Below are 16,230 nucleotides of genomic sequence, written 5' to 3' on the forward strand. Positions count from 1 at the left end.
CTCTCTCTCGTGTGTGTGAGAGAGAGAAAAATTATTATACATATTTTATATTTTTAGTTATAAATATTATATATCTTTATTATATTTATAGTGTTATATACATACTATTACATATGTCATATTATATGTTTATCAATTTATCATATTATATAATTTTGATATATTTAATTCATAAAATATAAGTTATAATAAATGATAATAATATATATAACTTAATAATTAATATAAATAAACAATAAATAGAAGTTAAAATAAAAGAAAAAAATAATTTATTTTTTTTCGTTCAATTAAATAAGTGTGGCGGAAAACTATTTTTCTTTTTCTTCGGGCCAAATACCACAAGTTAAAAAAAAATTTCTACAAAAAAATTTTTTACCGATTTTTTATTTTCAGTTTCACGAGGAACCAAATACACTGTTCAGTCAAAAAAAAGGAATAAACATGTTGATTTATGTTATGGCCTGATTTTTTAAAAAAATTTTGGGCACAGTAATGCCTAATGAATTCTCAACTAGTTAAGGAACCCGTGCTACGCAACGGGTTCATTTATTTTCTTTATAAATAATTAATAAATAATTAAATATATTTTTTATAAAGTAAATAATAATATATTTTAATTAATTAAATAAGAAAGTTTTAGATACATTTTCACATGCGCTCAATTGTATCAGATATACAAGTTTTGATTACAAACAATAATGCTGATCTTAACAGTCGTTCGGGTTCAAATTGTAAATTCATTAGTTTATATTTTAATTATAATAAAACTTTAAAATATATAATTATTTATGCCTAATTTTTAAATATTTTAGATTGTATGTATTAAATATTAATTTTAATTTTATAATTATTTAGATATAAATAATCCCATTTTTTGCTCCCATCTTTTTAAAAGACACTAAATTAATGTTTTTATAAAAATATATTGTTAATTACCAATAAATACATAAAATATAGTAACTAAAAATATAAAGGCAAAGCAATATCATTCAACCAAATCATTAATAATACAGTTTAAAATTTAAATTTTAAATTAAATTAAATTCATTTTTCTATGTAGTCGTGCATAACACTCTAAAAATAAGAGGCGGTTAGCAAAGAAAACCACCAAAACATCACAAAAAGAGAAGAGAGCATAGGAGTGGGTTTAAAACTAGATAAACAATTTAATAATGAATAAAAAGCTCATTATAATATTAAAAAATAACATAACTCAGTTTTTTATTATTAATCTGTGTAGAACTTACAAAATAAAAAGAAAGTTAATTTAAAGTAAGAAATACTACCTTCTGTTGATTATCAACAATAAATTATTATATATTTTAAATAAAATGATTAAAATATCAGTATATATATAGAAGAGCAGAGAGCACGAGAGAAGAGACGAGAGTGAGGCTACTATGCTATTGGAAGCACGGAGCCTCCTGTGCTTCCCACGCTCTGTTCGATGTTGCGATTCTTTGAATCGTTCGGATCGGCTCGCTTAAACATTGATCTAGAGTATTTAGAGTACTAGAAAATAAATTTATTATTTTTTTGATATCATTTGCCTAGTGATCGAATGGGCTCAAAATCAACAAATGTCAATGGCCGTAGTGAGCGTTTGCAAGTTTTAACGGGTGTACAAAACAAACTTCCAACCGATGAATATCTTATATACTATATCGACAATATCTTTGATTAATATTATTCATATTACAATAGTAATTTTTTTTTTTCACAGTTACTAGACCCCTATTCCCTCGCCCAGGACAAGATATCGTAACATATATTATATAATTCTAAGACATCCACATCAAGTTAACGGAGCCGATCGACAAAGAAACGCCAGAAAACGAACAGGACACGAAAGTCAATACATACCATGCATAGAAACTAACCCCTCACTCTATAATATAAAAAATAAAAAAAAAAGTATAATATAGAAAATAAAAACATAATATATAATACCTACCCCGCCATAGTAAAACACAACTACAACTAAGTATCGATAAATATAGAGAGGACGAGCAAAACAAAAGCAATTATTATTACACCCTTCAGAAGCGGTCCCACCTCACACACAAGCGTGCAAGAGAAGATAAAGCCTGCCTAATCTTATTATTCTGGAATGCGACTAATACCAGTGCCGAGAGACACGCCGCGCCGCGCCAGATGCCCCACGGCAGCGCCTGCGCGTCGCGTGTCCGCCCCCGCTCGCGCCGCCCCCTTGCTCCGCGCTCGTGCGCCCCCTCGCGCCCCTCGAGCCCGCCGCCACGTGTCTACCCAAAAATCCTCAGTTCCTAATTTATAAGTTTATAAATTGTAATTATTATCATTTAAATAATAAAATGACTAAAAAGGTCGAAAAAGCCGCCCCAGTTAGCTGACTCTGGCGCAAATGGTGGTGGGACCCATTAGAGACCATTTTATTCTTACACCGCGAACCTGATTCATGGGTGCTATTAACCGAATTTAGTCAAATTGAAAATGATTGATATTCTGTAGAGAATTAAAATTTCCAATTAATTGAGCTCCTTGGTACGAGGAGCATCTAGAAAAGTTCGGAAACTTTTTACCTGGACCCGGTCGACCACATTATCCGTGGACCGGCAAATGCATCTCCACTCAATCTATTTCTACATCAATCTCGTCACCCAGTATTAATTTTTTGTTTCAATTTAAAAATCATCTCCTTTTTGGAGCGGTAGAGATTCCAAATAAATATGCGGTGAAGAGCGATGGTCTGGTGGACCGGGTTCAGCGAACAACTTCTCAGTCGCGTGGTCACGTATGAGAGAGAAACGTTGGGTGCAACTTCGCCGGTGCGGAGAGGATGCAAAACCGGGGAAGTTGGAGCATACAAAGGGCCACGTGGTTTTGCTGCTTCCACCCTGTTTTTGTTGACCACGCTAGTTGAAGAGCTTCAATTTATTAAATCATATAGTTTATTATAAAAAAAAAAGTATGTTATTCGATTTATTTTTTTAGAAATAAATTTAGTTAAAAATATAAAACAACTAGTCTTTAAATTTAAAATTTTAAATACCAACCACTAAATTTTTTATATCATACACTAGGGATGATCGGCTGTCATATTTATTCTAAATTTTGATAGGTTGCTTACTTGGATTTTAATAATACTGCATTAAATGACGGATATAAAACGAGCAAACTAAAAAAGCTAAAAAATAGGGAAAACTTCAAATACCCGCCCTGTGGTTTCGCACTTTCTCACTTTAGTACCATGTGGTTTAAAGTGTATCAAGTTAGTATCCTGTGGTTTCACACTTTCTTACTTTAGTACCCTGTGGTTTTAAGTATATCAAGTTAGTACCAGATGATTTCATTTTTGTATCAAGTTAGTACAATATGGTTTTAATTTTTTCTTTTTATTATTCATTTCGGAATATATAATTTAACGAAATATTAAACTACAGGATACTAAAGTGAAAAAGTGCGAAACCATAGGATATTAACTTGATACACTTTAAATCACAGGGTACTAAAATAAAAAAGTGCGAAACCATACGGGGGTATTTGAAGTTCCTCCCAAAAAAATATTATATTTTTGTTATTTGAACTTTTTCATTTTTCTTTTTTTTTTCTTTGAAAATAAATGTGAAGACGACGTGGGAAGTGCATACCTATTAATTGTTGAATAGTCGCTTCTAATCGTTAATTTATCTGTTAAAATTAGAGGAAACAAAATGACTATTTGGAATAGTATTGTTCTTCTTGTACTCCGCAGCGAATTTTCTTCTGATCACTATCAAATTTCATGCAACTTATTTTTTAGAAATAAACTTATCTATAAAATAAAAAGTAAATAGACTTCAAAAGTGAAATTTCAGATCTAAATTATTAAGCTCTTAACCAATTATGTTAAGCACAGTGAGTATAAATTAATCCATTTTAGTGTAGGAATTAATCCATTTTCACGTAACTTTTGATGTGAAAATAATAATGCATACCTACAATTGAAAATTAATAAAGCACAGTTAATTTGTTTTCTATATAGCATAATCCTACTAAGATGGCGAGCTTATTAATAGTACTTAAAGTTATTTCTCTCATCACTTTCCTGCATAATTAGTATATTTAATCATTTCCCATCATTTAACCAAATTAAAATGATTGTTTTATTCAGATACCATCAAATTAATTTAAACAAAATTAACTGAGACATTTCCTAAGTAATATCATCCCATAATCTTCAGAACCATGCATGATGCATGTGACGTTTGTTGTTGCAGTGATAGAGTCCCCGAAGTGCCAGGCAAATAACATAATTTAATAAGGATAAAGTGCATTTACATGGATAGCATCTTCAAAGAGATTTTTCTTTTTGACAATCAATAATTTATTTTTTTTAAAAAAATGAAATTGTTTCATTCAACTGAATTATACTTTATCACTATATGATAATTTTTTAAAAAATTAAGGATATATAACAGAGCAAAAGTTCAAATCTAATTTTGTAGGAATTTATATCAAATTTTGTTCTGTTAACTCGTGGCTTCGATTTCTATACGCGTTTTTGTTGGCTACTACGAGCCAATGTTTGACTCAAGATCTCCACACCAAATGATTTGTGAGCCACCGTAGGTGTCTCTCTCCAGAAAGAAATATTTGTTTTCTCTAGTTAATCCTAGTATTGCCTCACAGTAATGGAATGGCTCTCGTTTATTCTAATTATTTCTCGAATGAACGACCACTATAGTTATTTTATGACATAAGATGCACATAATCGAAAGTAATCTCCTTATATCTTCCTATATTTTTCTAAGTAAATCAAGCATAAGCACGCAAAATTGCATACCTTAATACGAGAGAGCGAATGTTAACTGAGATGCGAAATAGGAAATCAAATTGGTGGGATTTGGATCAAAATTTTAGAAGTATTTACAAAATGCAAGTCGAAAATAAGAATGCTGCATAGCCCAGTTAATCTCTGACTCAATCAAATAACACACTAATTAGTTGAAAAATTATAAATAATTTAATATGATATTTGATAATAATGCAGAGTAATAAATAAATTGCGAAGCGATAGCAAGTGATTGAGAGCTCGGTGGTTAATTGGCATCTGAAGTCTCAAGTTCGAATCCTAATTGATTCACATTTCTGGCTAAGTTTATTTCTAAATGAAATAAACAAAATAGATAGCATGCTACCTATCTCTCTCAAAAAAGAAAAAATTGTGAATCGTAAGAAAAGCAAGTATTGAATCAATCCTTTTTCTCTCATGGACCAAAACATAAATCAATTTATGCAAATACTACATCGATAATTTTTAATGATTGATGATCGATTGAAATTGTTGAGTCCGGCTGGGATACTATCAATAGCACCAAGGACCTGACGTTATTGAGTTTTCTACTGTTAGATCTAACCCTTGAATTATTTTTATCCGTTAGATTATACTATTTAACCAACTACCCACTCAATCCTTAAAGGCCCACATCATCATAACCATACATTTCTTAATGCAATGACTAAAAAACTAATAGTACCAATCTTTTGGTGCTATTAATAGTATTTTAGCCTAGTTCGAAATTGTTTGTGAATTCGATGAGTGATATTTATCTTTCAACTGTATATAAATATTTGATTATTATTAGTTTTTAATTTGACATACTTATAAAATAATTTTTATTTAATTTTTTATTTACTTATAAATTTTATAGGGAAAACTTCAAAAACCCCCCTTGTGGTTTCAATTTTTTTTCACTTTAATACCCTGTGGTTTAAAATGTATCAAGTTAGTACCCCGTGGTTTCTCACTTTATCACTTAAGTACCCTGTGGTTTAAAGTGTATCAAGTTAGTACCCTGTGGTTTTGCACTTTATCACTTTAGTACCCTGTGGTTTTAATTTTGTATCAAGTTAGTACCCTATAGTTTTTTAAATCACAAGGTACTAAAGTGATAAAGTGTGAAACCACAGGGTACTAAAGTGATAAAGTGCAAAATCACAGGGTACTAGCTTGATACATTTTAAACCACAGGGTATTAAAGTGATAAAGTGAGAAACCACAGGGTACTAACTTGATACACTTCAAACCACAGGGTACTAAAATGAAAAAGTGTGAAACCACATGGGGTTTTTTGAAGTTTTCCCAATTTTATAAATAGCCTACAATTTAGGAAGTAGAATAGGGGTCGGGACTTGACGACCAAGAAATTTCCACGAGGTGGCGGTGAAGCCACAGAGCTGTAGTCGTTTAAACCGACTGCTGCGCCACGTGTCGCCGTCTCGTTTACTCGCCCAGATCTAAAAAACCAGTCCACGTTTTTCCTAATACTGCCCCTGGTTTCAGTTTCACCCTCCCCCAAACAAAAACATAATTAATAAAACAAAATAAAATATATAAAATAAATAAATAAATAAACATCGGCTTATAGTATCCCCTTTCCTCGTATAAATAGTCCCCTACTCTTCTTCCTCAAAAGAATACACGTCAACGAAGACACGAAAATTATATAAAAAAAAAAAAACACAAAACCCCCCTCTCTCTCTCTCTCTCTCTCTCTCGCTCGCTCGCTTTGTAGTGAAACCCTAGAGATACTGAGATCGCCATGGAGACGAGCTTAGGATCGGTGGACGCGGGGGCGGAGGCGGCGGCGAATGGGGCGGTGGGGAGTCCTCCGGCGATCCCCTGCCACCCGATCTCGCCGTGCCCGGCGGTGCCGGCGGGGGTGACGGAGGCGACGCTGGGAAGGCACCTCGCGCGGCGCCTCGTACAGGTGGGGGCCCACGACGTCTTCTCCGTCCCCGGCGACTTCAACCTCACCCTCCTCGACCACCTCATCGCCGAGCCCGGGCTCCGCCTCATCGGCTGCTGCAACGAGCTCAACGCGGGCTACGCCGCCGACGGGTACGCGCGCGCGCGCGGCGTCGGCGCCTGCGTCGTCACCTTCACCGTCGGGGGCCTCAGCGTGCTCAACGCCATCGCCGGGGCCTACAGCGAGAACCTCCCCGTGATCTGCATCGTCGGGGGCCCCAACTCCAACGACTACGGCACCAACCGCATCCTCCACCACACGATCGGGCTCCCCGATTTCTCCCAGGAGCTCCGATGCTTCCAAACGGTGACGTGTTATCAGGTGTGTATCTCGATCTCCATCTCGATCTCGATCTCGATCTCCACCCCTGTTTTCTCTCTTTTTTCTCTGATTTGTGGATCGTGATTTGGATCGGAATAGGCGGTGGTGAATAATCTGGAAGACGCGCACGAGCAAATCGATACGGCGATCTCCACGGCTCTGAAGGAGAGCAAGCCCGTGTACATCAGCGTCAGCTGTAATCTCCCGGGAATCCCTCACCCCACCTTTAGTCGCGAGCCCGTTCCCTTCTGCCTCAACCCCAAGTATGTGCAGTTACCACGAATTTTTATTATTTTTTTATTAATTTCTTTTATATGCTTTAAGAACGGGAAATAGTAGGTTAGATGATTTTGATCTCTTCTTGGAGTTTTCCCTGTTTCATGGTTTGTGAGAATGATGGTATGTTTGCTCGGATGGAAAAAAGAAAGAAGCAAAGTTGGAGGAGAAATCACTTATTACTCTGGTTTGGTATGAGATTAAGGGAGATGAAAATTGGAGAAACGAAGAGGAAAAGGAGAGAACAGAGAGAGAGAGAGAGAGCGAAAATCATTGACTAAAGACCAAGTAGTTTTTCTGTTTCAGGACAATCTAGAATAGAATAGTTCTTTTTTACGGCAATCAAAATGATTAGAGGAAACTGGAGAAAAGCAGAGGAGGAGAAATTAATCTCACTTCTTCTTAAAAAAAACCCGAGAGAAATGAAAAAACCGATTTTCAATTGCTCATATCATTTTGAAACACTATTTTCTCTCACTTTTTGTTTCTATGTTGTTTCCTTGTTTTTTTTCCTTCCATGGCTATGCAAGCAAATCATGACTTATTCTGATGGAACTAACGTTCAGATTGAGCAACCAGATGGGGCTAGAGGCTGCCGTGGAGGCCGCGGCGGAGTTCCTGAACAAGGCCGTGAAGCCGGTCCTGGTCGGTGGGCCGAAGCTCCGCGTGGCCAAGGCCAGCAAGGCCTTCGTGGAGCTCGCCGATGTCTGCGGCTACGCTGTCGCTGTCATGCCGTCGGCAAAGGGCCTCGTCCCAGAGCACCACCCTCACTTCATTGGCACCTACTGGGGAGCCGTGAGCACCGCCTTCTGCGCTGAAATCGTTGAGTCAGCCGATGCCTACATCTTCGCAGGCCCCATCTTCAACGACTACAGCTCTGTTGGCTACTCCCTCCTCCTCAAGAAGGAAAAGGCCATCATAGTCCAGCCGGAACGTGTCGTGGTCGGGAATGGGCCCGCGTTCGGGTGCATCCTGATGAAGGATTTTCTACAAGCGCTTGCGAAGCGGCTGAAGAAGAACACGACGGCATTTGAGAACTACCGCAGGATCTTCGTGCCGGAGGGGCAGCCGCTCGAGTGCAAGCCTAAAGAGCCGCTGAGGGTGAACGTTCTGTTCAAGCATATACAGAAGATGTTGTCGAGTAACACGGCGGTGATTGCTGAGACCGGGGACTCGTGGTTTAATTGTCAGAAGCTGAGGTTGCCGGAGGGTTGCGGGTAAGCGCCCTGAATTCTAGAATATGTTCAGATTAGTTATATTTAATCTTTCTATTTTAGGACAATCTAGAATAGAGTTTGATCTTTGTGGTAGATATAGTTTTAGACAATAGCTAGGGATGCAACAAGGGATAACGTAGATTCGGAAATTGTCTGGAATAAACGTTTTTAAGTAATTCTAGAGTAACCTGGTGTTTGACTGGGAAGAGCTTGGTGTCTAATCGGAACAACTATATGTATTTTTTTTTATTTTGCTAATTTTGCTAGAATAAGGTTATGAGTTGAATTTTTCCCGATTATTGCTGATCAAAGTGTGTATTTTGATTATGATATTTACAGAAGAGTTGGCTTGTTTGTGCAGATACGAGTTCCAAATGCAGTATGGATCGATTGGTTGGTCGGTGGGGGCGACCCTGGGGTACGCCCAGGGCGCTAGTGGGAAACGTGTGATTGCGTGCATTGGTGATGGGAGCTTCCAGGTGCCACCATTCATTCCATCGATTTCTGGTTCAGTTCCTACATAGTGCCAAAGGTATAGAATTTTTATGGCTAATCCGATGTTTATGTATAAAATTCAGGTGACAGCGCAGGATGTATCGACAATGCTGCGGAGTGGGCAAAACACAATAATCTTCCTCATTAACAATGGTGGGTACACCATCGAGGTAGAGATCCATGATGGTCCCTACAATGTCATCAAGAACTGGAACTACACTGCCCTGGTGGACGCCATCCACAACGGCGAGGGCAAATGCTGGACTGCGAAGGTGAGTTTAGCATGATACTGTTAAAAAAACTTTTTGATCATGCTCTGCTCTTACAACTTGTTTCCCCTGTTCGGAGCTTCTGCGGAAATGTCGTTGAGTACAGTATCGAACAGCTTTTTCCGAGGATAGTTTAATTCAGTAAGAACAAATGTGATCTTTATGCTGTGCTATTGCAGGTTTTGTATGAGGAGGATCTTAAGGAAGCTATCAAGACCGCGATGGGGCCGAAGCAGGACTGCTTGTGCTTCATCGAGGTGATCGTGCACAAGGACGATACCAGCAAAGAGCTGCTCGAGTGGGGCTCCAGGGTCTCCGCTGCTAACAGTAGGCCGCCGAACCCACAGTAACTAATAAACTCAGTGTTAGATGTCGAATAATGTGAATCCTATGTTGCTATCTACAATGTTCCTCAAAGTGCTGTGTTCCGTTTTTTGCTGCTAGTGTCTGTGTATGTATGCACTTCATTTGCTAGTGTTTTTGTTGTAACGAGACTTTGCTATTTGCCTTGCTCGTTCTATTTAGAGCTCAAGTTATGAATATATCATGATCTTCTTCCTGAGATGCTCTTAAATGGTGGAGAGATTACATTACAGTATACCTAATATTCTGGAGATAATTTGCAATCAGGTCCTTTGAGCTCGAGATTTCTTGGACTAATAACTTCTGATCTATCATTTTGTTTGGGCAAAAAGGTTTGTCATACTTGATGGACCACTTATTCAAATTAGTTAAATATTGCCCGGAATCTCCTCCCAAGTTCTTTGTATCTGATGTGGTGTTGTTTGTCGCTTTCCCCACGCGATTTGAATGGGTTGTTTGTTTTTTCTTTTTTGTTCATTAACGCTATTTCTCGCTGTTAATGCATGTGCACTACTGTAGTTGGTATTCTAGTAAGTGGTATATAATTTAGCTAAAATTGTATTGAATCCAACTAACCAGCCGAAGTAGTACTAGAAAACAAATTATTTAATCCGTCTCCTTTTCTTTTCTTGGTTTCCAACTGGGAAAGCTATTGCTGGGGATATTTAACATTTTCTATGAGTAGTCTCTGTCTTTTAGTAGCCCCTTTAAGAATCTAGTGATTCCAAAATTCGTTGTGCCCAGCACATGATTCTTCTCCCAACTTTCTCTGGATCTCATCCAACACGAAATAAAAAAATCGTTCTGAAATGTCATTCGTTTAAAAAAGAAAGTGACAAAAAAAAAAAAAGAAAGCAAACTTCTGAAATGTTCTCGACGGTTGGATACATCGAGTGCGTGGCAGCCTATAAACCAAAGGACATGTTACCGTGGTCTAAACCCACTTAAATTTTGTGATTTGATGGTAGATTTGAAATCTTACTCATCAAATTTTGTGATTTAAAAGGTAGATTTGAAACCTTATAGATTACACTTTATTTTTTGCTGCCATGCAGATCGAACTTTCTCTAGGAACTAAACATTTTTTTTAATATTTTGAGAATAAGACTACTTTAAATTTTTCAATGATGAAAAGCAGCTTTTGTCGAAAAAAAAAAAACAGAAAAATAACAGAAGAGCCATGCTCTAGCAAAGTTTATAATGCACCAACAGTAACCCAGCAGCAAGAATTAACCAAAACATAGATGATTGCAAGAAATTTAGCTTACAACATCCACAAACAGAGGAAAAAGAAAACAAGTCTTTACATATGGAATTTCTGCTGCGACAAGCATGGAATACGAAATCGTCTTCCAAAAGATGGTTTTTCTGTCATTTAGATTCGGCAGTTGTTACTGAAGAAGCAGAGAGAAGACGGCAGTTTTGAAGAAGATTAGAGGGAAAGGAAGCTTTGCAGTTAGCAATGTGGGATTTAAGCTTTGGTATATTAGGATGCGCGCTCCTACATCGGTGGCATCGCAGCTCCATTGCCAACAACTTCTCATCACCGCTTACCTTCGCTGCCCCGTACTGCTCAATCTCCTGGATTACATCAACCGAGTCACGAAAGAACATGGTAGTGAACGAATTCCAGTGTTTTTTGTTCTTTAAGTGAGTCGAATCAAAATCCTGGCTTATAACATGAAGATGCAGTTGCCGCATGGATGGAACCTGTAGGATAGAGATATAAAACCAAGCAAGCAAAATTATAAGCAAAATACAGTGAGCAACGTACGTGTTCATAAACGCATTTTGCACATACCGAGTGATACCCAAGTCTAAACGATAGAGAAGAGTCCTCGCTTAAGAATTTCTGAACCCACTTCACTCCAGCAGAATGCATGCTCCTCAACAAGGGAAGGTGTTCTTTCTTTGCATCTTCAAGCGAATCAAGACCATCCAACCTCGATAACACAAGAACGTGCTTTTTAGCCTGCATGTACAAGATCTTCTCTAAAATTTAACACACACGAACAAAAAAGTACAGCAAGGAATGCATTTAATTAGTATGCCAAACCTTGGGATAAAGATCATTCAGAATGACAAATTCATTTGACATCTCCAAAACTACACCCTTGTGTTTCTCAGGGTGAATTGCAATCTCATGAAGAGCTAGGGCCCAAGAACTCCATGTCCTTTTCCTACTCTCGGCACTGTTCTTCTCCTTCTCAGAGCTTTTAATGAACTTCGATGTGTCGGATCTAATTTCAGCTAGTAATTGTTCATGCTCGTTATTATGTTCATCATCGGAAGTAAAAAATCCTTTGTACTTTTTGCTTGTCTCGGAATCATTAAAACTCTCCCGCTTGGCTTTCAAATCCTTCACATTTTCCCTCTTAGCATGGCTATGTGCAATAGATGCAAAGTTTTCAAAGAGGGACATGTATGCATCACGGAGAATCTTGCTGCCCTTTACGTAGTCATTTTTGAGACAGTTTGGTCTTTGTGGGTTCATGTTCGGTCCAAGAACATGTATTACATGAGTTACGCCTTCCCTTTGATAAAGGGGAGAACTTGGAGGGAGAGGAACGGCAATAGAGCTTCCGGGGCTTAAAGATTCAGCTCGTTCTTTAGTTGCTACTTCGAGCGCTTCTCCTGCTGCACTGAATATTGCTGCATTAACCCCTCCACCTCCAGGTTTTAACCGCCTGCATATAAACACCACCTCTGATGTTGGCACCATTTCCTGGTTTTCTGAACAATATGATTATTATGACATTTCTTAATTTCTCAAATTGGGAAGCAAAAGGTTATACACAAAATATTACAAAAAGGAGGTGCAAAATTGATGGTGTATTCAACACTTTTATATAGATCTGATGACAGCCGGTGGTTGAAAACATGCTTTTTGAGTTATTGTCTGGACTATGATTGATGCGATATTGGGCCAGAAAATACATGTGAAGTCCCAACTAAATCGGGTTAAAAAGTCATCAAATGGGTTAATAATTACCTTACTCTGGGTCAAGTAAGTGTCCTTTAGTTCAAACTAAAGTTGATTATAGTTAGGCATGTTAACGAGGCTTTAAATGAGTTCTTTATAGTCCACAATTTATTTCCTTTTCTGAAGGAGATTTTGCTTTGCATCCAAAATTCCATAATAAATGCTTTTGGACACAGAATTCTCTTCAGAATTCAGAAGCAGAGCATAAAGTAAACTTGGTTCAGATCTTACAAGAAATTCAACTCGATTTAGATCCTTATATATAGCTCATGGCTCCTAAGGTAAGAGGACGTTAACGTATAACTTGAATATTAATCAAAGGGAAAAATCTTTACGAAATCTTACCAGTTAGCAGCGTTGGCAATAACATTACAGCGTAGTCCACCCTTAGAATACAGCTGGGTTATATCTCCAACAAATGTAAAGAACTTGCTGGAATCAATGCTCTTCTTAGCAGCCTTATCCCAAACCAAAGCCAAAATATTTGATTTGTGACTCAAGTCTACAAGAACGAGCCTGACATTCTTAGCCTTCTGTAAGAACTCGGCGATTGTCTCTACTATGATATCCGATGCCTTTCCATGGTCAAACTGAAAATCCGATGTTGAAATAGACGGAAATGCCAATGTAGGAACATCGCTAAGAGAAGTACTATGCGACGTACTTTGATCGACTTTTTCCTTTTTATCTTCATTTTTATTTTCAATTTCCATGGCGCAGGAATCACTTTTGCGTGTTTCTCGTGAAAAGGAACTCTGCGACTGATCTTTATCAACCTTCTTTAGAAATTTCATTATTCCGAGCTGGACTTTGGCTTCCTTACTCTTCTGACCAAAAACTCCAGACGGAAGTTTGTCAGAAGGCCCCAGTCCACAGTACATACCGACAGCATCATTAACGTCTTTATCATTCTGACAAAATGTGATCCGAGAGAAACCCTCGCTCAGTTTCGGGGGCTCCTTTTTCTGCAGCATGCGGTTGACGACGGCAGCAGCTTTTCCACCTTGGAGATTCCCTTCGTGACCAGTTCGATTCACCGACCGGGATATACAAACTTTAGCGGGAAGATCAAGAACTACCGCATGGACATCGGCTCGTGATCCACCGAGCTTCACGAAATCGGCACGCTGCTCCTGCTCTAAGTTGCATCGGTCAAGGAGAACGCTTTTACCCTCCCTTAGCGCGTCAGCTGCGGCCTTTAAGCATTGTACTTTCGTTCCGGCCTTGCCGTTCACAATTGTGTCCTGTATGCATGATTATAGCCATGCAGCATCGATTCGATGAATTTCAAACAATATCGCCGCAACGATGTAGTTAAAATAAACAAAAAATAAAGTGATAGTGCCAATTTTCAACAAAATAATCTGAACAAATACGAATTACACTTGAAGCAGAGAACTACATCACAAATTTCACCAGCATTGACCAGTATAATTCTTTATACGTCCCAGTTGTAAATGAATTCACAATTTTGACCAATGAATCTAATTAAGCTTCACCACTAACACAATCTATCAAAAAATTAACTTAAAACTCAAAAAAGTATATGACGTTTTCTAATCAAGTATTTACTCATTTTGAATTAAAATCTATGAATAAAATCAACAATTCTAGTAGATATTAGGACATCGGTATTTAAACGAAAAAACAAAATTCGAATAGGAGGAAATACTTGATTAGAAAACGTCATATACTTTTTTGAGTTTTAAAAAACCCTAACCTGGCAAACGCGGACCCAAGCGCGACGCGCGGCGCTCATAACCGCGTTACAAAACGTGGTTTTGCCGCTCCCCGGGGCGCCCACAAGGATCACCACCACCGCCACCACGCCGCGCCCCTCATCGCCATTAGCGTTGCGGTGCTCCTCCCCTGCGTCGATGGAATCGCCCATTTTGAGAACGAGGGTTTAGAAACACGGAGAAAATCAAAAGCTTAATCGGAATAACAATAGAAATCAAAGAAAAAGAAAAACAAAAATGAAAAACAAAAAAAATGCCTTCGATTAGAGCGTCGTCGTTGTTCATCGCTTCGATTCGATCGAAGGGAGAAGCGGAGACGAAGCTACTAGCGTACGCAGAGTCTCATCATGTATTCGAAGGGGAAAGCTCATCCTAGCCGTTCATTCTTTCGATTGTGTACCGCAATCGAGCTGATCTGGACCGTTATTTTAAGGACAATGGAGAGAGAGGAAAAAAAGAAAATAAAAATCTCGATCTGTGGCTGCTGGGATTCGAGCCCAGGTCTCTACGGCCACAACGTAGAATTCTAACCACTAAACTACAGCCACTTTATTTAAATAAGTTTCGAAATTAAATTATTTATTTCTTAAACTTTGATTCTTAAGATCAAATTCACATTACGGCTCAAGCATACCATTCCAATGGAGTTGACCAGGAATTCGTTGCCATAGAACGCGTCCAAATTTCTAGTTGCAAATGCCTACAATTATATTAATCTTTTTCTTTCAAACAATAATAACAACGAAACATTGAATCTCGTTATGAAGCTTTTAAAAGTACCAAGTATTCGGCGTTTGAAAATTTTTCACTATTAGATCCATCTCTTTAATTAATTATTCTTTAGATTATGTTATTCTACCAACGATTCACTCAGTCTCAGAAGACCACTATTATCTTGACCTTATAAATTTTTATTCAAAGGCTAAAAGCCTAAAAGCACAATTAACTTGTGCTTTTAAAAGTATAGGAGCTCAATTCCCAAAACATCTATCTTATATTATAATATTAATATATTAATCTAATTTTCAACGGTTATAATAATAAACTCTCCTTTGGCGTGCGTAGAACCAATTCCAAAGTCGTACAAGTTAAACTACCAAACCATTCAACCATCACCACCCCCCCCCTCTCTCTCTCTCTCTCTCTCTCTCTCTCTCTCTCTCTCTCTCTCAAAAACCTCGCCCTACAATTTACTTACATCTTGTAATATCTTATTATGGCTACATCCAATGCAAAAGTCGGCTCTACTTCAGATGAACTGCCGACTTCACAAAGGATCGACGATCTCGAACGAATCTTCGCGTGGTTCGACGTAGACGGCGACGGAAAACTCTCCGCCGCCGAGCTCCGACTAATGATGAATGCCGTCGAAGCGGAGCTCAGCATCGAGGACGCGGAGGCTGTCGTCAGGTCGGCGGATTCGGACGGGGACGGGCTTTTGGATTTGAATGAGTTCGTGAAGCTCGCGGAGTTGGAAGGAGCAGAGGAGGGCAAGGAGCTGAGGGAAGCATTTGGCATGTATGAGATGGAGGGGAAGGGCTACATCACCGCCGCGAGCCTCAAACAGATGCTGAGCCGGCTCGGCGCGTCGGCGGAGTTGAAGGAGTGCATGAGCATGATCAAAAAGTTTGATCTTAATGGTGATGGTGTCCTGAGCTTTGATGAGTTCAGGACCATGATGAAGCTTTGAGCAATCTATCACTTCTTCATGTAATTCCTTTTCGATTCGCAGTTTTTGTTCACAAAGATGAGAACCATAAGAAGATCCAATTTGTTCATAATACAAAGAAAATTTCAAGA

At 38.2% G+C, this 16,230-nt stretch overlaps 3 protein-coding genes and 1 non-coding gene across 4 annotated transcripts; 2 read left to right on the top strand and 2 right to left on the bottom strand.

Moving 5' to 3' along the window:
• Positions 6,420-9,919, top strand: LOC109724094 (pyruvate decarboxylase 1). The gene is made up of 6 exons (XM_020252766.1): positions 6,420-7,088; positions 7,188-7,351; positions 7,931-8,581; positions 8,943-9,060; positions 9,160-9,348; positions 9,525-9,919. The coding sequence occupies exons 1-6, from the start codon at positions 6,561-6,563 to the stop codon at positions 9,693-9,695; spliced, it is 1,821 nt and encodes a 606-aa protein (XP_020108355.1). The 5' UTR covers positions 6,420-6,560; the 3' UTR covers positions 9,696-9,919.
• On the bottom strand, positions 10,921-14,916 carry LOC109724415 (transcription factor bHLH140). The gene is made up of 6 exons (XM_020253232.1): positions 14,688-14,916; positions 14,412-14,560; positions 13,037-13,935; positions 11,765-12,395; positions 11,510-11,680; positions 10,921-11,418 (listed from the first exon to the last, which is right to left on the bottom strand). The coding sequence occupies exons 1-6, from the start codon at positions 14,713-14,715 to the stop codon at positions 11,080-11,082; spliced, it is 2,217 nt and encodes a 738-aa protein (XP_020108821.1). The 5' UTR covers positions 14,716-14,916; the 3' UTR covers positions 10,921-11,079.
• TRNAH-GUG lies at positions 14,907-14,978 on the bottom strand. The gene has a single exon. It is a non-coding gene; the product is annotated as a tRNA-His (tRNA).
• On the top strand, positions 15,620-16,180 carry LOC109724418 (putative calcium-binding protein CML19). Its single transcript, XM_020253235.1, has one exon. The coding sequence runs from the start codon at positions 15,647-15,649 to the stop codon at positions 16,118-16,120; it is 474 nt and encodes a 157-aa protein (XP_020108824.1). The 5' UTR covers positions 15,620-15,646; the 3' UTR covers positions 16,121-16,180.

Source organism: Ananas comosus, linkage group 18 (assembly GCF_001540865.1).
Source record: "Ananas comosus cultivar F153 linkage group 18, ASM154086v1, whole genome shotgun sequence".
In the NCBI taxonomy this organism is placed as follows: domain Eukaryota; kingdom Viridiplantae; phylum Streptophyta; class Magnoliopsida; order Poales; family Bromeliaceae; genus Ananas; species Ananas comosus.